The following is a 21759-nucleotide window of genomic DNA, read 5'->3' on the forward strand; positions in this document are numbered from 1 at the left end:
GTGAGTGTATGGGTTTGGAACTCAGGCATGAGATTTGGGTTGGAGTTAGAAAGTGAGCAGCTCATGAAATCACATGAATAAAGGAGATCAACCAAGGAGAAAGTACAGATAGAGGACCTCAGAGCCCCAGAGAGAGGTCAAGAGGACTTAGAAGGAGGAGATGGCCAGCAGAGTCAGCAGCAGAGCCAACCCAATGAGCTCGCATGTAGTAGCAGCTCAAAGACCTAACAGCCAATCAGTTACCTCAGGTTTTGGTTCCATGAAGGGCTAGTAAGTAGGATGAGATCATCATCTAGGGTTTGCCTCAACTATGTTTAACTCTTGATAGCCCCACCAAGCATGTAGTCAGTGGTTCATGGAAGTTTTAGTCTTCTCAAAAACACAAACTTACTTTTAACACCAGTGAATTAACACGCTGAGACAAGAATGGCCCATCCGGATGTTCTTTACTCATCAAAAAGATCCCAAGTCTCTTACTAACACTGAATTCCATCCCCATCTCAGCGTTGTCCTAATTACCAAACTCAAGACTTAAAGGTCTGAGTTTCTCACTAGAACCTTAAAGTCAGTTGAAATAAGATGTTTATGTTCAATGATGCAAAGAGTAACAGAATCACTTGAGCTTTATAAACCCTCCAGAGGGCACTCTCAGGGTCACAGACTCTGCTTTTTTTGTTCCAGGATGAAGCCATTTTCATTATAAATGTCATTTTCTGTTTTATTGGGGAAGGATAAGTTCTAAGAATTTTAAGCCAACTTTTTAAAACTATGTTCAATGAAAGATGATAATTTATAGACATGATACTCAGATAAGTAGAAATAGAATTGACGTTGTTTCTCTGCTACTGAAATGAACTCTGCTCTTAAAGCTCCCTTTCTGTTTCCTAGTATTAAAAAACACACACACTTTTCCAATTAAAGGTAACTTAGTCACTTCCAGCTTTCAATGTGGTTGATTCAGATCTAAACTGCCACTCAAAAAGTTCCCCTCTCCAACCCTAAGAGCCATCTGAATTGGAATGGGTTACTATGGTTTTGGCATTGGTGAGGGGGGTGTGGCACATGTTCATCCCACCTCCTGGCTCTCCCCACAAGGGCTTTGGGGTGTCATGTGGCCTCATGGCAGGGCTCCAAGGGCTCACCAAGCTCCTAGATCAGGAAATGCTGGGTGCTTCTCCCCACTGGTCCTGCCAGTGCCTCCACTCTGTCCACCTACACTCCTGCATACACATTCAAGAACACACACACTTGCACACTCATGAGGGTAGCTCGCACAAACACAAAAACGCTTGTGCATACACACTAACACACTAACATACATGCACAATGCACTCATATGCACGCATACACACATCCACACACACTCACTCGGGGACCAGTTCCAGGCCACCAACCAGACACACGTCATTTTTTTTTTAAGATTTTATTTATTTGAGAGAGAGAGATCACAAGTAGGCAGAGAGGCAGGCAGAGAAGGGGAGAAACCAGCCTCCCTGCTGAGCAGAGAGCCCAGTGTAGGGCTTGATCCCAGGACCCTGAGATCATGACCTGAGCCGAAGGCAGCAGCTCAATCCACTGAGCCACCCAGGTGCCCCGACACACTTCATTTAAATAGTTTAAAAATTTTTTAAAGGACAACCAAAACAAATCCTAGAAGTAGATAAATACAGAAACAAATGACCCTAACTCTACCTAAAATAGATGACATAGCCACATAGAAAAAAGAATGAATTCAAGTAACTTCTGAACCCAGTACTTTGATCATACCACTTCGGTGGGAATATTCTAAGATGAAGAAGTGCAAAGAAATTTTTAATTTTACCTCACAAGTTTGTGGTGTATAGTGTCAAAAGGGCAGCAGCACCTGGGGAGTTCTTTTTAAAAATGATTTATTCAGCTCCTATGAGAGAATCTGCTACCACCACTCTCCTCCCTTCCAGAAGCAGCTCGGGTGACTTTAAAAGGAAAGTGAGTTTTACAGAATAAAAGGAGGACACCTTAAGAGGGTCTTTCATCCTGGCTTGTACACAGCCACCTTCTTGTACCATCCTGGTGTGGCCTTTTCCGTGTGTATCTGCAGGAGAGAAAGCTCTCTGGTGTCTCTTCCTCTTACCCGAACACCAGTCCTATTGGATTAGGGCTCTACCCTTATGACTTCACTTAGCCTTAATTACACCTCTGAAGTCCCTAAAGTCTGAATACAGTCACACACTGCGGGGTTAGGGCTTCAACATATGAATTTTAGGGGCACACAATTCAGTCTATAACACCACGTTTTCCATGAAAGTTACTTAACATTTCTTTGCCCCAGTTCACTCATAGGCAAGGTGGACATCATAGCAGGGCTGCTGTATGGATCGAACAGTGGGTGCACATAAGGCATGTTGTGCCGGGCAGGCAATAAACACTCAATAAATAGCATTTATTATTTAATTCAATACTTAATCTGTGAATTTTATCAACTACTTCAGTGAGAGTAGAATTAGGAGCACACACATAGAATGTCTTCTTTTAGACATTAAGAAAATGCACATTTCCGTTTATTTTTGCATAGTTTTTGCATAGCTGGAGGTGAACCTCACTGTCCCTCCAATATTTGGGTAACAGAAGAAGTACAACTATTTGTTGAAGGGACTTTCAGCTTGAGTGTAAGGCAAGGCTCGCTGTTGTTTAATAATCAGCAGTTGGCTTAACCTACTGAACTAAAATTATTATTATACTGTGGCAGAAATTACACTATACTGCTTCTTTTTGACAGTGGGCTTGGTAAATTACCAACATTCTTCTCCCACACAAACACTTACAAACACAAGTGCAGAACACTTTATTACTGTGCTAATTCAGTGCAGTTCTTACCGAGAAGAGCAAGGAGAAAAGAGAAACATCCCATCATTTAGTCAGGTTCTGAAATAAAAAGCCAAAGTATCTACAGTCAGTTCTTTGTTTCAGAATATTGACAATCTATACTGATTAATTTTACAGTATTCAAAGGTGGTGATGGTGGTTTATATCCATCTTGTTTTACTGGAATCATGTTCTCCAAGCAGTTTTGATGCATTATCTGTTTCCAGAGTGAATACCTCTGGTTTTCGGCTGGGGGGTAAGGTCTCTCCCCAGGAGGGTATCCTGCTCAAAACCCTTCCCATCATAATTTGCTGCTGGGAATCTAAAAACAGGGCTTTGCCTGTTAAGTCCTCATCTTGCTGGGTCCGACCCTATGTTGGCTCAGTCGCTACGACGGCTTTCTTAGCTGTGCTACAGTTTGGTTCTGTGGCTTCTAAATGGACTGGGCTTTGCATCCACCACCGATAACATACTGTCCCTCACCTCCACTCCTTACTCTTGCATAGTCTGACTCAAGGATCGAAATGGCCACCTAAAAGATGGGTCGTTTCTATTCACTTCCCTGTGGGTTAAACTCTTAGAGTAACCAGAGTTCCAAACAGAGAAGCTCTCGGTGGAGAAATTATGAAATGAAATAGTTTGTAAAGCGTACACACACACACACACACACACACACACACACACACACAGCTTTGGGCTTTGGGGAAATATCTTAGACAAGACTACACTGCTATGAAAACCAAGCATTGCCTTCCCAAAGACAAAGTCGAAGGTATGCCTGGACCTGAGAAGGCTCCAGAAGACCTCTGCATGACCTCTACATCACTCAACATCTTCTCCTTTCTTTTGAGACTGTGAGGACAGATTCCTCAGGGATGTAACTTGGACCAATCTCACCAGAGCTGTGTCTCTTTTGTTAGACTTTTCAAAAAAAAAAAAAAAAAAAAAACAAAGTTTGCCTTTATCGATCCTGTTTTTCATTCGTTTTCTGTTTATTAATGTATCCACTAATCTTTATTGCCTATGCCCCATGGGCTCCTGCTGACACACCATGTCACAATAGTTTCAGGTGAGCAAGGTAGTGATTCAGCATCTCTACACGCTGTTTTTCTTTTTCCACTTTAGGTTGGATATTCTGCACCTTCATTTTCAGACTTCCTTCTTTTCTAATGTAAAAATTTAGACTTATACATTTTTCTCACTTTCCATGTATCCCATAATTATGACATTTAGAATTTCAGTATCATTCAGTATCAAGTATTGCTGAATTTCAGTAGGGTTTCTTCTTTGATGGTAGCTGTTTCGAATGTGATTGTATATTACATATATTATATTGTATATATGAATATTATGCAGTAATTTCTAAAATTCATCTCTTCTTTTCGCTTTCTGCCCTTTGCATGCAAAGCTCAGGACTTGCATGAGCTCCTGCACAGAATTCTTTTCCCCAGTTCTGTCCTCTGTAGGATTCCCTACCTTTCTTCAGCTCCCAGACCCCCAGTGCTCTGTCTCCTGTCTAGAAAGATAGCATTTCCCTCTGAATGCTAGCCTGCTTGGGCTCTATGTGGATTCACACACTCAGGTTACTCTCAGGGTAAAGCAGTGAGAAATGAGAAAAACACCACCACAAACACCACCACAAACTCTTTGTCCACAATCCCCTTTCCCAGTCCTCTGGCCAGAAAATTTGGGGTGCCTGTACTATGTTTCATGTGGAGTAGTTCCCCATGGGGCAGCCCTGGGAGGTGGGGTACCTGAAGGGGACTCTGTCTCTCATCTTCCGACTCAGAGTGGCACCTTGTCCCAGTGCTCTGGTCAGAAGGATGGGGTTTCTCCCCAAGACTGTTGTCAGCACCTACTGCTCAGTTCTGTGCTGGGGTCACTCTCAGGTTAAAATCAGATGATGGAAAAGGAAAATGGAAAAACAAGACATGTACCCCCTGAGAAGTCAGTCTTCACATTTGGTACCCCTCCCCATCATCGTGCCAGTATTGCTTTCCAGAGCCTTCCTGTAAAAGGCTTCGTCTAGAGGAGTTAGTTGTTTGTAGTCAACAGGAGAGAAAACCTGTATTTATTCCATCTTCACCAGAACCAAAAGTCCTATCCCTTACTTTTTTAATTGAAATTACTTTTGGTTAAATTAAGTTGTTTAATTTTCCAGCACCTAGTTTGTATTTTAGCTGAGGGTCCTTCACAGATAGACCGGCTTAATGCTGGAAGCAGAAACCCCCCCTCTTTCCTAAGGACTCACAAGCCATCTTTCTATTCAATAATACATCTCAGACATTTCTAATCAACAATTTTAATTAAGCCGTTTCTCTGTAGTGTCCCTAAGTTGAGTTTTTTCACTTGACAATGAATATTTACTGGGAAGCTACAATGTTGAAGCTCTGAGATAAAGGCTAGGAACATGGAAACAAACAAGACCATCGAGCCCCAGTGTAATCACAACTCAACAAGGCAAACACACACTTAGAGGTAACTTCAACTGATGGTATAAGGTGTCCCTGGAGTGTTGGAGGACGCTGGGCTCAACAGTTCCAGCTAGGGACTGGTCAGTAACAGAGTGCTCCAGAAAGGAGATGACAAATTAGTTAGCTCTTCACAGATGAGCAGGATCCCACTCGAGAAGGCTATTCAAGATAAGGCAAGAAGTTGAGCACGGGCATAAATACCCAACTTTTGTATCAACATGGAGGGGACTGGAGGAGATTATGCTAAGTCAAGCAGAGAGAGTCAATTATCATATGGTTTCACTTACTTGTGGAACATAAGGAATAACACGGAGGACACTGGGAGAAGGAAAGGAGAAGTGAGTTGGGGGTGATCAGAGGGGGAGACGAACCATGAAAGACTGTGGACTCTGAGAAGCAAACTGAGGGTTTTGCAGGGAGGTGGGTTGGGGGTTGGGTGTGGTGCCTAAACAATGAATCCTGGAACACTGCACCAAAAACTAATAATGTACTGTATGGTGACTAACATAAGACAATAAAAATTTAAAAAAGAAAAAGGAAAACCAAATAGAGTAAAAAAAAAAAAAAAAAAAGTACAAATGCAAATGGCAAGACAGCCGGTATGCCTCGACAGTGCAGGGCGATCAGAACTGGAGACCAGACTTCTCACATTTTGCTCTTCATCAAAAGAAGCATCTCTTTTTCCAAAGAGAACTTTACTCACTAAAAAACCTACTGCAGGGGCACTGTGTGATGATCTTCTTGATGTGGAAAACAAGCACAACATATATACACACAGATATAATCTTGGCAGCTCTGCCTTTCTTATGATGTTAACTCAGCTGGTTTTATTTTGTTACTTTTTTGAGACCAATCTAAATCACATCTTTAAAGAATGGACTGGAACCCCTGCCAATGGGTAAGACAGGAATCTTCCTGGAAAAAATGAAAATTACCAACTTACACTAGGATGTTGATTTTTTTCAAGATCAACTTTTTAATAATCACTCTTTTTAATATTGTACTGTTTGGCAAATACATTAGTATTATTTTTAATCCCTTGTTAAATGAATTAGGACAGCACAAGATGAATTTAAAAATGGAAAACGATCCATGAGCATTTCTTTAAATCTTGCTTATTCATCTTTTTACTACAAAAATTAAACAGTCCCATTAAAACGGTACTATGGAAAGATATTTTACTATCCTTATAGAATTCAGTAAGTGTATTCATTTGCTGGGGCTGCCATAACAAAGTATGACGGGGGCTTAAATAACAGACATGTATTGTCTCTTGGCCATCCTCTTGGCTCTACCCAGTACTGTTTCTTGATAACAATATCCCAAGTTTCTGATTCTCTCTTCAGCCAATTCCAATATGATGTTAAATATCCATTTAGATTTTAATTTTAATAATTATATTTTTTTATTTCTGGGAGTAGCTGGTTATTTAAATAGCCAAAATTGAAGGTCTAGGTGGATTTTATTTTATTTGCCCATCTCTGTTTTCTAGTCACTTTACAATAAACACGTACTTCCTTAAAGGAAAAAAAAAAGTTGTTAAAAGTTATTTTTAATCACCTTTTCCCCTTGACTTCCTTTGTATTTCTTTGAGCCCACAAGTCCCTGCTATCACCTGTCTTCCCCCATCACTCCCAAACACAAATAAAGAGTTGGCAGTTCATGGGTCTCCTGGGTGGCTCAGTGGGTTAAAGCCTCTGCCTTCGGCTCAGGTCATGATCCCAGGGTCCTGGGATGGAGCCCCGTATCGGTGGGGGGGGGGGGTCTCTGCTCAGCAGGGAGCCTGCTTCCCTCTCTCTCTGTCTCTGCCTGCCTCTGCCTTCTTTAAAACAGAAAAAAAAAAAAAAAGAGTTGGCAGTTGGGAAGAGAAACACTGGTCGTGGGTAGTAGCATTCAGTTTGGGGATGAAGAAGAGCATTGAGTGAAGGAGAGGAGAAGGGAGTTGGGGAACCTGGAGGGGGAGAGGAGCCATGACAGACTGTGGACTCTGAGAAACTGAGGGTTTTGGAGGGGTGGGGGGTGGTGGACTGGGAGGGCCTGGCGGTGGGTATTAAGGAGGGCACGGATTGCATGGAGCACTGGGTGTGGTGCATAAACAATGAATCTTGGAACACTGAAAAAATAAAATTAAATGTAAAAAATAAAGAAGAAAAAAAGCAGGGCACAGGGATGGAGTTAGGGCAATGCGGACTCCAGCCCTGACAGCTGAGGGGGGTAAATTGCTTAGGTCCCTGGCACCCCAGTTTCTTCTTCTGGTCACAAGGAGCAAGTGCAATGCTCTGAGCACATTCCATGACTCTGAAACTCCGTGTATAAACACCCACATGTGTCCTCTTCCCCCCACTCTTCCTGCACTCAGCACAAAGCAGCGCCTGCTACACCTTACTGGCTGTCCCAGTGAACGACTCCCTGCCTGCCTGGCTGTTTTCTTGAATGAACGAACAGGGCCCACAGGATGACTTTTTTGTGAGTCCTGGAGAGTTTTACCTTTATGGACCCCCAAAATGGTCTAATTATATTACATTTTACAGTCAGATTAGTATAAAGATGACTATATTAACATTTTCTTCTACCTAAGAGTTTACCTTTTTTTTTTTTTTTCTGATTTAAAAGAATTTTCATAGGTCCTTGAAAGCACTGTGGGTCCTAGATCCTAGACATGCCTGGCTAAGGGGGAAGTCGTCCCTGTAGGAACTAGTCAGTAGATGCTTCCTCATCCTGAGGAGTTTTGTAAGAGAGCCCTTTGAGCAGTGCACCAGTGCATTCCCCAGATTTTATGCCAAGCCAGTTACGTGGTTTTCTTCTCTAAGGACATGGGTGGAATTTCGCTCGTTCTGTCATTTCAGATTAAAATAAAGCTGCTCCTGACTCCTGGGCTCCAGTAGCTCACATGGCATTTCTGGGCAAATTAGGAAAGGGCTTCTTGTCTTGAAGAAGAAGGGGGAAAGACTAAAGTATTATATCCTGCACAGTCTAAATAACTGTCTCCACTGAGCCTGGGGGAAATGTGAATCAGGTGGGCATACCTTCCAGCCTCAGCCGGGGGCCGCATTCGTGGCCTGCATGGCACGCTGGTGGGACAGTGAAAGCAACCCATGGCATTCAGCTTAAAGCCATCCTAGCTGTGGTTCCATAAACCAATTTCATCCTAAGTCTGTGGCCAGAACGGTCAAGTCTCAGTAGGACTCAGGCAAAGCCTCTAAAAATAAATCGGATGCCAGGGTCATGGTTTCTCCCAGGGCAAAAAGTGGACAAGGCACAATCACGTGAGTGTGTACGCACACATGCCTTCCAGTGTGTGTGCATGGACTTGCAGGCAAGTGTGATTTCATGTGAGCCAGAACTCAAGTTGCCCCCTGGGACGCCCCCCGGAACGCAGGGAAGCTGCACCACACACTCCTGTGTGGAAGGTATGCCCACCTGATTCACACTCCTGTGTGTGTTAGTGTATGTCTGTGTGTTAGTGTATGTCTGCAACGTGAATGAGGCCCCCGCATTTGCAGCACCCCATGCAAGGTGCAGTCTGACCAGCTGCACCCGGCAGCCACGCCCCGCTCACTGAGACCCCTCGCTGATGGAAAGCCCACACTCACACACACTAAAGCCTCTGTCTGTTCCCTTCTGTGCAGGGATGACATGCCAGGCTCGGAGTTCCTACATCACGAGTGAGATCCTGTGGGGTTACCGGTTCACACCTGTCCTGACGCTGGAAGACGGGTTCTATGAGGTCGACTACAACAGTTTCCACGAGACCTATGAGACCAGCACCCCATCCCTCAGTGCCAAAGAGCTGGCTGAGCTAGCCAGCAGGGCGGAGCTGCCCCTGAGTTGGTCTGTGTCCAGCAAACTCAACCAACATGCAGAACTGGAGACCGAGGAAGAAGAAAAGAACCTCGAGGAACAAACAGAAAGGAATGGTGATGTGGCAAACCTAGAGAACGAATCCAAAGTTTAGTCTCCTAGCTGGGCAGCTCCTTCTCCTCTCCCCTCGCACAACCTTTTCTTGTCTCTCATTCTCTTTCTTTTTTGTCTCTCTTACTTGGTTGTTTATTTATTTACATTTAATTTTGACATTATCAGAAAACAAATCTTCAAGGTGTAAAATATCTACCTGCCCTCTCTCAGTTATTCAGATTGATAAGGTAGACGTGGATTTGGTTAAGGTGCAACGTGCCCTCATTTGTGGCCCAAGCTTGCTCTCTTCCCGAAATACAACACATCCGACTCCTAGGGATTTAAGCTACTTACCTGCATGTCTTGTACAATACCAGATCACTCAAAGAGTGTGTCAAAGATTTTACCTGGGATGTGACAAGTTAGGTCTTTGGTGCCTATTTATTCATGCAGCAGTGAGACATAGCATATAACCCTCAGTTTTATAGATTCAAATAAATTTCATCTACAGGGTGAGGTGCTTGACCCATACAGGCATTGCAGTTATAGGACCCAGGTCAGGTAAAGACAAAACACTGTACATATATATGCCTTATATAATTACTTTCTTTTCGCAGTTAGTAATAAAGCCCAGCATGTACAAAAGTACTGTAGAACTTCTAAATAATGTACATAAATGTATAATTATTGTAGGTTTAGATATATAACTTTAGAAATAAGATGCAAAAAAAAAAAAAAAAAAGATTCCCAGTGTACAGTAGGCATTTCTGTTCTGATGTCTTTGCTTCCTTAATTTCTTTGGTCCCATTGACCTCTGGCCCTTAGTGCATGGCCCTCGTTCCGTGTCCCAGACTGGTAGTGTTTGGGTACCTCACTGCTCCCTTGCTGATTCCTTCATTGAATCTAATAAGCCATAGGTCTGGGGGAAGTTAGGAGGTCTAGTACATGGCAAAACCCACCACCATTATGCTGATATACTGTGAAATGTTTACAAAACTGAGGTCTCTTTTTTTGGTAACAGGAGCCTCACTGACTAGCCTGGGGGGATATTCCAGGGGGAAGACACCCTCTGGCATGTCACCAATGATGTGCTTTATGCTTTTCCCATGAGCTGCCACCCCTTGCAGTACAAGAGTTTGGGAAACTCTTCTACAAAACCATGGATTCTCCAGCTGTTCCACTCTATAATCGTGAGAAACTAGAGACTTAAAAAAATGAGACATGGTAATTTAGCAGAAGATGGTTTGGGTCTAAAGCCATGACATTCATGAAGGCATGTGGTAGGAGACTTGTATTGTAATCATTCACCTTACAAACTTTGAATCCATCCGGCTCTCTTCCCGTCCCTGCCAGCTTATCCATCAGCATTTCCTGCATTTGTATTTATTACTATTCTTATTCTTCTACTATTATGAAATAAACAGAGTTCAGTAGTAAAGATTAGATCAACAATCTAGGTGACTATGAAATCTTTCTAGAGAGTGCCACGGGTGGAAAATCAAATCCAAAATGTCTCCCAATCATAAGAAAACAAGCAAAAAACTGCGGCCTTAATTCGTTTTAATCTGCAAAGATAAAAGGAGAGAGATTAAGAGAGAAAGAGAAGGAAAGAAGGCATTTTGTACTAAAAATCTAAATTCAAGATGAAAAAAATTCAAATAAAAAGATAAATGGAATAGAATGTCAGACAAAATCTCAAGGGCAGGTGGAAATTTTGCACTGTAACAGATCTTTCACATTAATTTCACAATTTTAAACTATTTGTTCCCTAAAACAGTCGCCCATCATAAATATTCATCGACCAAACCCAAGTTCCTTTTCAGCTGCTACGGCTGTGCTCAGTTTGAGGCTTTGTGCCATGAAGGTCGAAGAACTCAAACTAGCTATCACTCACTCCCTGTTGCCCCTGACTTCCTTGATCAGATCGCGCAGGCCTTCTTTGTAGGTTGGGGATCTTATCTACTAAAAAGCATGCCCCAGATGTAAGGAATGTGGCTCCTCAGTTTAACACAGGGGGTCTCTCTTCTCCCACTTCTGAGACCTCACATCAGGACACCTGCTTCTTGGCACTTGGACTTAATTGGAAATGAAACTGTTGGCCATAGCCCTTTCCTGTTTGCCAACATTTCACATTTTGCATTGAATATCTGTTGAATCATTTATTCATTCCACACAATCCAAGGAGGAGGTTGTAGTCGAGGAGGAAGAGGGAGCCCCATACACTTCCTGCCAGGCTGTGGGGAGGTACTGTGGCCTTACCTCACTGTAGCCTTATGAAAGGCGCCCTTGACTTGGGGGTGCTAACCCTGCAACATCCCCAGACTTGCAAGGCAAAGCATGGTAGCACAAAGAAAGATGAAGCACGGGCTGCAAAAAGTCTGCTAATTTAGCTCTTGGCGACTCAGTGGGCCTTTTTTAAATCCATTACTAAGGCTCAAAGGACAACACACATCCTGTTGTCTGGTTGGAATAGTAGTTCGGGGCCCTCTAGCACAACTAGACAAAGAGCCTTGACAACCCTTTGGTCATGCACACGTGTTAGTTCTCTATCTGTGACAGGGCACCCCGGGGGTGAGGTCTCGCCCTATTTCTCATTGTCTTTGGCGTCAATGTAGTTGGAGACAGAACATGAACCAAATCTCATTTTTGTAATGTGAGCCTCTGAATCTTTAAACAAGGATGCTCCCGAAGAACCTTTTACTAGAATGTCCCTATCAAACATGTCTATTTTTCTACAATTATTGATAACACAGTTTAACAGTGTATTTTGTGTCAACTGTTAAAATTTGGAATTGAAAGAAGCTCATTAAGACTGAATTTTCTAAGCAGCAAGTATTGAATGGTGTTTTTCATTAAGACTGTACAACAAAGACGAGCCCACAATTTCTACTCGTTCTACTCCATCCTATCGAGTCCCCATTCACACAGTCACTTTGTTAGGAAATCAAGTGCTATGAAAATAAGTCAGCCTATTGGAATGCAACAATATCCATAACTAATGAGGATCACTCTCAACTTGATATTTTGGTCTGTTAGTTTGGTGTGTTTGAGTCACCTTCCATAAAAGCATGGTGGGATCTGATAGCCAGATAAGAATTTTGAACCATAGAGTTACGGTTTGCCACAGTTGACCCCAATCTGGAGAAAAGGGCAGACTCAGCTGGAAGCACGACCTCCCCAAGGGCTGATGAGACCCTCAGATTCTCACTTCCATTCACCCCAATATGCTTTCCAACTGGAAAACCAATTTGTTTATGAGTCAACTTTATGTAACTAATAAAATTATTTATGTTTTTGGCTGTTCCCTTGGCAAATGATACTCTTTTGAATGAACATATTTACAATCACTGCACTGCTAGGTCTTCGCTTATCCATTTCCTCGTAACATGGTATTCCAGCCTGTTCACCCAACATTCAGCCACTCCATGTCCATGAGCAGGAAATCCCTCTTCCCCCACTCCCTTCCACTGTCTGTCTCTCTTTTGTGCTGTTTGTAGTTCCCCAGGGCCGGGTCCATTGACTTAGTCCAATATCTTACGTTCTCTAACAACAATCCAGCTGTTGTCTCTAAAAATGTCCACCTATTTCTTAAGCACAATTTTCTCTTGCAGGTTTAACCAAACTAGGGCTCTGAAATGTCTATTTCTCATTGTACTATGATTAAAAAATTATTTGCGACTTCATTCAAAAGCCTAAATTTTGAAGTCTCAAGAGCAACATCCTTATGCTTTCCCCTCCCTACTTTTTCTTACATTTCAGGTTTCTTACTTTTTCCTCCTTTGCTTTTTAATTTAGATTTAAGCCAATGTCTTTGGGATGTTCAGAATCTGTTTAGAAAGGTGGGAGCTGGTGGACAGAGAGATTATAAAAATGCCATTAGAAAACTACTTGAACTCACCCAAATAATGTGAAGTCATTTGATTAGCTGAGTAATTCAAGAAAAAAAAGAATCAAAATATTCATAGTTATCTCCAAATAGCTTGCTAGTAGTCTGGACTAGTTTTCAGTCTTTCTTTCCTTTACTTGGATAATATTCCATGTGAGTCAGAAAAGTCAAAAGAGTAGTTGGAAATTAAACACCTTACATAAATGGGAAACAGTATCTTCTATGATTTCCTTTCAATGGATGGCTACAAAGTTGAAAAACATAGTATATGCATAATAGATGATTCATTGATATTGTATTACAATATAGTAAAATCATATTATCTTATTTTTAGATTTTATGGTCAACCTATTTAAGGAAATGTAATCCTTTCATTTAAAATGGAGTGATACATACCTCTTCCTAATATTTCTGCAGCTAATGTCTCAGAGAATTTCTGATGCAGTCATCTAGAAGTCAAAAGCCTGTAAGGCTTTGAAGAAATTTTGAAAAAGCACAATATCAGTACACAATACATTAACAAAACAATATTACATTCTACATTGAGCTGTGTTTGGGAACATTCAGGGCACTTGCATAAATTATGTCATTTAATTCTTATCTACCGTGAGAGCTTGTGTATTACAATTTACATTTTATAAAAATAAAACTAAGGTTTGGGAAAACTGAGGAACTTCCCCAAGGTTACAAGTCTAGTAATAAGAGATCCCAGTCTCAAATCCAGGGCCAAGTCTTAAGCCATGGTCTCTTATTTACTACAGAAAGGGTTGGCAAACCAAATCTACTCCAGCCCACTGACTGTTTTTACACCACTTGTGAGCAAAGAATCACTTTTATATTTTTAAGCAGTTGGGGGGAAAAGACAAAAGAATATTTATGACATGTGAAAATTATATGAAATTCCAATTCCATTGCCCATAAATAAAATTTTATCAGAATACAGCCACACCCATTCATGTATTGCCTATGACTGCTTTCACACTGCACTAGCAGACTTGAGTATTTAAGACAGAGACCATATGGCCAGAAGACTGAAATATCACTATCTGGCCATTTACAGGAAAAGTTTTCTAACCCTTATACTAGGCTATTAAGTAGTGTTCATGTATTAAGTATTACAAATTATTAAATGTTGTACTGCGGACATCTTAGAATGATGACACTCTTTTCCAATATAAATGCATTGCGGTCACTCACAAATCTGTTCCAAGAAAAAATATCACAGTCATATAGTCAGGTATCAAAGGAAGTCTCCTTCTTTTTCATAACCATGCCCCCAAAGTGCTAAATAAATAACCAGCCAAGACTGAGCAGGCAACTCAGAAAGTGATAAAGTAACACAACTCCTTAATGAACAAAAGAAGAAATGGGAATCCCCAGTCCAGTGACTCAAACACTGCGTCGTTAGAACCTATAGGTGTTTAAATAAGTAGATAGTTGAGACACATGTCTCCAACCAGGGGGTGAACTGGATTTTCAGTGGTTGCTACACATCAATCCAGCTTGACCTCCCTAAATTGTCTTCTCTCTTATGCCCCCTTGGACTATGGAGCTGTGCCTGGGTCTTCTTGCTAGTTCTCTCTAGCCTGCAATGGATCAACGTGATAAAGATGAACCGATGGCTCATATCCAGCTATTCTAGTTCTGGCTCTCTCCAGCAACTTGGCCAAAAGTTTAACATGAGGATTAAGAACTAAATGCTTCTCTTGGAAAAACCAAGAAGTTCTTTGAAAAGAGCTCAGGGAGAAACAGAGTAGTAAAGGGTTGCCAGAGTGTTTGTCACTTCTGAATCTGAAGCATGAGATAAAGATTGGTAATTGCAGAAATATTTAATCCAAGAAATCCAGACAATGGAGGTTTTAGACAATATTAAGGGACATTCTTTAGTATCACTAAGCTGACCTCACTGGTGTTCCAAGAAAGCGTTTCCACCACCAGACATAGGTCAGACAAGGGAGGTTCTTTATCTCTTTAGTTCTATCGGAAAAAATATATATCGGGTTCTCTTATGAGTGCTTTCCTGGAAATTAGGTGGGGGAAAAATTCTGTCGCAAATCATTGTGATTTACTACTGAAAGATAAATGATGGAAACTGAGATAAATTTGGTCCTGTGTCTAAATCTTAATAGTAATAATATTTGCAGTATAGATGATGCAAAAAGCTCATGACCCTGGCAACTGCATGGAGCAGCATAATAGCTAAGTGAGGGGAAAAAAAGAAATTTTCAAAGTTCAACACTATAAAACTGAAATAAATGTAAAAGAAGTCAAACTTTTACTTGGCCTCATTGCCTTGGTAAAAGAAAGCTTGATGCATCCACCTGATTCAAATAGGAGAGTCCTAAGAAGGAAACAAGGACAAAATACTTTGAGAAATGCAAAAATAGCTCACTGAGATGGGTCAACATGATTAACTGATGAAGATTTATCACCAAAGAAAATGGTTTTTATAAAGTTAATTTTAGATACTACCCTCTACTTGTGAATCCTACTGTGCTCTGTGGTTGGTCAGAGCATTGCGACCACATAGGCAACAGATCTTGATTTCAGAGAATGAAATGTTCCTACAATCAAAGGGTAATTGACCATTTCAAGATTAAGACTCTGTACTCATTGTATTAACACTGATCATAAGTGCTTTGATAACAGCCAGCCAATCTTTATAAGAATATGGAGGGCTGTTTTTCTCAGTATAAATATCTACTACCAATAGGCACTAGTGAAATAAAAATGTAACGCATTATTACTTCTAAAATTCTGATAGAAATTATAAAATATCCGTCCAAAGGAGCAAGAAATGCTAGGATCCCAAGTTCAGGTCTCTATGGTTACTAAAACCCCAGTCCAGGCTGGATGCCTTATGGAGTATATCAATGCTGGTTCTATCAGCACTAAACACAGCCACAGAAGGGATTGACTAGAGCACAGGGAGATGAGCTTCCATCTGCTGGGCATGATCAGAGCCTCTGGCTCCATGGCCACTATTCTTAGAGAAGGAGATGGAACACTGTTCTCAGATCCAGTTGGTGCATTTTCTGGCATCATCTCTCACCATTATTGCAAATGGGAGTGGGTGTGAGCAACCCTCCCTTGGTTCAGTTTGGCATGCCCACCTGCTACAGGCTTTCTGGATGAGCCTCTCCCTCCAGGTCTGGTTCCTACTCACATAGAAAAGGACACTCTCCCTCAGAAGACAAAGGGACTCTGTATCTTTTGAGCTTGGCCAGCATCCTTGACCCTACAGAGCAGAGCACACACCTGGATCAGGAGTGACAACTCTCCCTAGAAGAACTGAAATAAGACCTTCTGAATCCCCTCTGCACGGGGTGTCCCTCCCATACCAAAATCAAAACCAAACAATAGTACTCTATAAATGGAGTAAGTGTACAGAGTCCAAAGAGAGTTCTCTGTTTCCCATGGTGATTACCTGGATGATTTTTTTCACTTTACATATCTAATTCTTCAACCTCGCGAAATTCTCACTTATTAATATCATGATGCTGTGAGCACAAACTCAATTGTTTCATCAGCTGTTCCCAACCATCACCCCAGATGGTCTGCCCCTATTCCTTTTTTTTAAGTAAGAGGGTCTAATTTGTTCAAACCTACCCCTGGACCAATCCAAATGTTGCTCTGGCCAAGAAATTTCACATACCCTCCTTAAACAAGGACAACATTGTCAAGAGTCTCTCCTTTATTTGCAAGCAACTCCCCAGGATTGTAACACATGGAGATACAACTTATGTTATCCCCAGGTGCCCACAGGTTTGTCACGTCACCACAGGTCATCATCCAAGCATTCTACCCAGATCCTCTTTCTGAATTCCTCCCTTGGCTCACCACCAAAAGACATCTTTCCAAGCTCCTTCCTCTGAGTTTCCACTCCATTCTGGAGTGGTAGCCAAGAACCCGTTATTGAGGTCAGTGCCGTCTCTTACCACCTAATTGTCCACCATCAATTTTAACTGAGCACGTAATATGTTTACAGTCTGACCACCTGAGACCAAAAAGGTAGAATTTTTCATTTCTGTCCCCATATACACCTTGAGACCCCATGAGTGATGGTTGGACATTATGACATCAGCCTACTATTGAGCAGAGTGTAAAGTGAGGTCTGTGTCAAATGGACAGCTGGACTTTTCCAGGGGAATCTTCTTGTCTCCTGCAATATGCAGTTAGGCTATCCAGCTTGCCAAAGACGATCCTGAATATCCTTATTCAGCCCAGTGGATCAGCTTCTAAAATGAGAGTTATACAGGAACAACAGTGAACTCCCACACGTGTACAGAACTCTGAAATGATTACCTAAATATATGCCTAGGTTGGCAAAGTGGTCTTTCCTCCCCCACTGTCTGCACAGACTGTGCTCTGGGGAAAAACCAAGTACCCATGTGGTGCCTGGTTACCAGGGCCTGCATGGCTGCTGCCATGGCAACCTGCAGCCTATCAGCATAGACCTCTATATGGAGTCTCTGAGGAGAGCTGGCAGAGGCCCCAAGGGACTGGAGTTCCCAAAGGCTGGTCCACCTGCAGACAGACTTCATGGAATCCTAGAAGATACAGGGCAGTGCCCAGGCAAACAGGTATTCATTCAGTGGCCAGGAGTAGACTATTGCTATCTCTTCTTCCTAGAATAGTATGCACTTGGTGCCCAAACTGCTCCTAAAAAAGCTATTCTTTAAGCCATCATCACTATCCCACATACACCCCCACACCCAAATCATGTCTGTCTTTAAGAGAGAGAGAGACTCCAAAACTAAATTTCCCATTATCTGGTGTAACAGATAAGAAGTGCTGCCATTTTATTAATCATTAAATAAGCTCTGGCTAAACAGTGTTTTAGCAATAAGCCCAAGTATAAGAAAAGCAATTTAAAATTTTTACTTAGAAATTTTTTTAGGAAAAAAAAGAAAGAAATTCTTTTTAGAAAACCTGATTTCAAATGTTCATGTTGCCGCCAGGATGCAAAGTCTCCAGAATACCCTTTCTCCATGAACTTGTTATTTTCCATCTGCCTTTGAACCTGAGAACAGACTCCTTTAAATTGGCTTGAAAGATTAAGTAGAATTTAGCAGTGAAACTCTCAGAGTTCAGTTCGGTCTGAACCTATAAACCCAGGTAGGAGTAAGCTCTGCTAACCAGGAACAACTCTGCATCAATCCCTCTAGACGCCAACCTCAGAGAAATTGGACATGGAAATTTTGCTCAAGATGATAGCTTGTTTTTGGAGAGAGGATTGTAGTGTTCAAATCTCTGAGTCATGCCCACAGTGTGCAAATCAGGCCAGGTCAGATTACCTGGTCTATAGCTTGCCCAGTCCACTGGCCATGTCCATAGGGGGCATTAGTGAATATACAAGAAATTTCTGTGACCTGAACAACCACACTGGAAGACTTTTCTTCCATCTTATTTTCCAGTATTTTACAGCAGACATCAACAAAACATGTAGTTTGTTATTCCATGGTTCTCCTCTACTTGTTTTTTTCCTTTTACAAAAGAAAGAAGGCTCCTCTGGCTGTTGCATGATACAGTGGTAGTGTTTCCAGTCCGTTGTAACTAACCTTTTAACTAACAAATCCAACAACCCTCTCTCCCCATATACACACACATATACACAAGTATACATGCTCGCTTTCTCTCTCTCTCACACGTGCACGTGTGCACACGCACACACACACCTCCAAATCAGTTATGAGTTAGTCCATGTAAGTGAATTTCAAAAAAACCAGTCTTAAGAATAACAATAATTCTCTCCCTCAGCCATCACAGTGGTATTCTTTCTAAAATGTACCATAGGCTTTCCTGAACTCACAGGCAATTGGTTATAAAGCAATCTTTTTTTTGTTTTCATTGTTCTGTAGGAAACTTAGATTCAGTCTGAGGTGAACAGGATTCTGATCCTGTTTCATCCCCAGATGAGTTTTCTCGTCTTCAATCAATCATTGGACTTCTCAAAAATAGTTTTCTCATCCTTTTCTTTAACTAATAACCTTTATTTTTTTAGCACAGTTTTAGATTCATAGCAAAATTGAGTGGAAAGTACAGAGTTCTCATACAATCCCCTGACCCCACACATTCACAATCTCCCCAATTATCAACATCCTGCACCAGAGTTGTACACTTGTTAGAACTGGTGGACCTACACTGACTCAGCATTATCACCCAAAATCCATAATTTACATTAGGTTTCACTCCTGGTATTGTACATTCTAGTTTTAACAACTGTATAAGGTATAACGACACATATCCACCAATGTAGTATCATGCAAAACAGTTTCACTCACCTAAAAATTCCCTGTGCTCTGCCTATTTATCTCTCCCTCCAACACTTGACATGACCCTTGACAATTAAGGATCTTTTTACCATCTTTAGAGTTCTGCCTTTTCCACAGTGTCATATAGTTGGAATCATACAGCATATAGTCTTTTAAATTAGCTTTTTTTCACTTAGTAGTATGCATTTAAGAGTACTTCATGCCTTTTTGTAGCTTGATAGCTCATTTTTTTAGGGCTGAATTATATTTCATTGGCTGGATGTACCATGGTTTATATTTACATGCTGTTGGTTGCTTCCAAGCTTTGGCAATGATGAATAAAGCTGCTATAAACATTTGTGTGCAGGTTTTTGTTAGACATAAAGTTTTCCATTCATTTGGGTAAACACCAAGGAACATAACTGTTGGATCATGTGATAAAACTATGTTCAGTTTTGTAAGAAACTGCCAAACCGTCTTCCAAAGTGGCTATACCATTTCGCACTCCCACCATCAAAGAATGAGAGTTCCTGTGGCCTCGTATCCTTGTCAGCATTTGGTGTTATCAGCGTTTTGGATTTTGGCCATTCTAATAGATGTGAACTGGTATCTCATTGCTGTTTTCATTTGCATTTCCCTGGCTACATGGTAATTTTCATACCTATTAGCTACCTATACATCATCTTTGGTGAGGGGCTTGTTTGGGTCTTTGCACATTTTTAATCAGGCTGTTTGTTTTCTTATTGTTGAGTTTAAGATTTCTTTGAATATTCTCGATAAGATGCTTCTTTTGCAAATATTTTCTCCCAATCTATCATTTATCTTCTCATTCTGTTGAGAATATCTTTTGCAGAGCAAAGATTTTTAATTTTAATGAACACCAGCTTATTAATTCTTCCCTTCATGGATGGATCATGTCTTTGATGTTTGTATAAGTTCATAGCCATACCCAAGATCATCTAGGTTTTCTCATGTATTATCCTCTAGTCTTACAGTTCTGCATTTACATCTAAATCATTTTGAATGGACTTTCATGAACCATTTAAGGTCTGTGTCCTGATTTGGTGGGGAGAGGCATATATGAACGTATATAGTTTTTCCAGAACCATCTGTTGAAAAGACTATATTTGCTTCTCTGTATTGCCTTTGCACTACTGCCAAAGATCAGTTGACTACACACTTACAGGGTTTTATTTCTGGGCTTTCTGTTATGTTCCATTGATCTACTTGTTTATTCTTTCACCAATATCACACCACCTTGATCACACTAGCTATATAATAAACCTTGATGTTGGATAGTGCTAGTCCTCTGATTTTGTTCTTCTTCTTCAATATTGGTTATTCTTTTGCCTCTCCACATAAATTTTAACAACAGTTTGTTGATATCCACAAATTAACTTTCTGGGATTTTGACTGGAAATGCATTGAATGTGTAGATCAATTTGGGAAGACCTTGGCAATATGAAGTCTTGACAATATTGAGTCTTCCTATCCATGAACATGGAATATCTCTCCATTTATTTAGTTCATTTGCTGTCTTTCATCAGAGTTTTGTAATTTTTCTCAAAAAAATTTTGTACATATTTTGTTAGATTTATACCTAAGTATTTTATTTGGAGGAGTGCTAATGTATATGGTATTGTGTTTGTAATTTCTGATTCCACTTGTTCATTGATGATATATAGGAAAATGACTGACTTTTTATATATTAACTTAGTATCCTGCAATCTTGCTATGATGTTTTTTGTTATCCTTTCATATTTTTTACATGGACATTCTCATCATCTGCAAACAAAGATAATTGCGTTTCCTCCTTCCCAATCCTTCTAAGTAATACTGTTTTCACTGCATCCCACAAATTTTGAATTGCATTTTTATTTTCATTTGGTTTAAATTTTTTAAAATTATCTTAAGATTTCTTCCTTGACTTCTCTGCTATTTAGAAGTGTGTTGTTGAATCTCTAAATATTTTGAGATTTTTCCATCTATCTTTTTGTTGGATTTTTTAGTTTAATTCCATTGTGGACTAGAAAAGGCATTATATGATTTCTATTATTTCAAGTTTGTTAAGGTATGTTTTATGGACCAGAATGTGGTTTATCTTAGTGAATATTCCATGTGAGCTTCAGAAAATGTCTGCTGTTAGTTTCCCAGTCATTTTCAACGAGCATTTAAATCCCCCAGTCTCTGCTTCTATGATTCTCATAGAAGTTCCAGTCTGAACTACCCCTAAACTAGATAGACCCAGATGGTTTAGCTTTAACTCTTTGCTGTTTTAATAGTTTCACTAATTCCTATGCCTGTAGCAATGAATTTTTACCACCATCCATACCCTTGTCTCCAGGATCACTCACCAAACACATCCTTCTCTCCTCTCCTCTACTACTACTAAACCCCATAGCAAATA

At 40.8% G+C, this 21759-nt stretch overlaps 1 protein-coding gene across 1 annotated transcript in view; it reads left to right on the forward strand.

Annotated features, from left to right (window-relative positions):
• The window catches only part of KCNJ6 (potassium inwardly rectifying channel subfamily J member 6), a 271735-nt gene extending 250932 nt beyond the window's left edge, over positions 1-20803 (forward strand). The window contains exon 4 of the mRNA XM_004762159.3: positions 8948-20803. Within this exon, the coding sequence (XP_004762216.1) occupies positions 8948-9273 (326 nt within the window). The 3' untranslated portion in view covers positions 9274-20803. The remainder of the gene's footprint in view (positions 1-8947) is intronic.
• The last annotated feature ends 956 nt before the right edge of the window (positions 20804-21759 follow it).

The sequence above is a fragment of the Mustela putorius genome, unplaced genomic scaffold (assembly GCF_011764305.1).
Source record: "Mustela putorius furo isolate JIRA1106 unplaced genomic scaffold, ASM1176430v1.1 tig00000765_pilon_pilon_pilon, whole genome shotgun sequence".
Taxonomy (NCBI): Eukaryota; Metazoa; Chordata; class Mammalia; order Carnivora; family Mustelidae; genus Mustela; species Mustela putorius.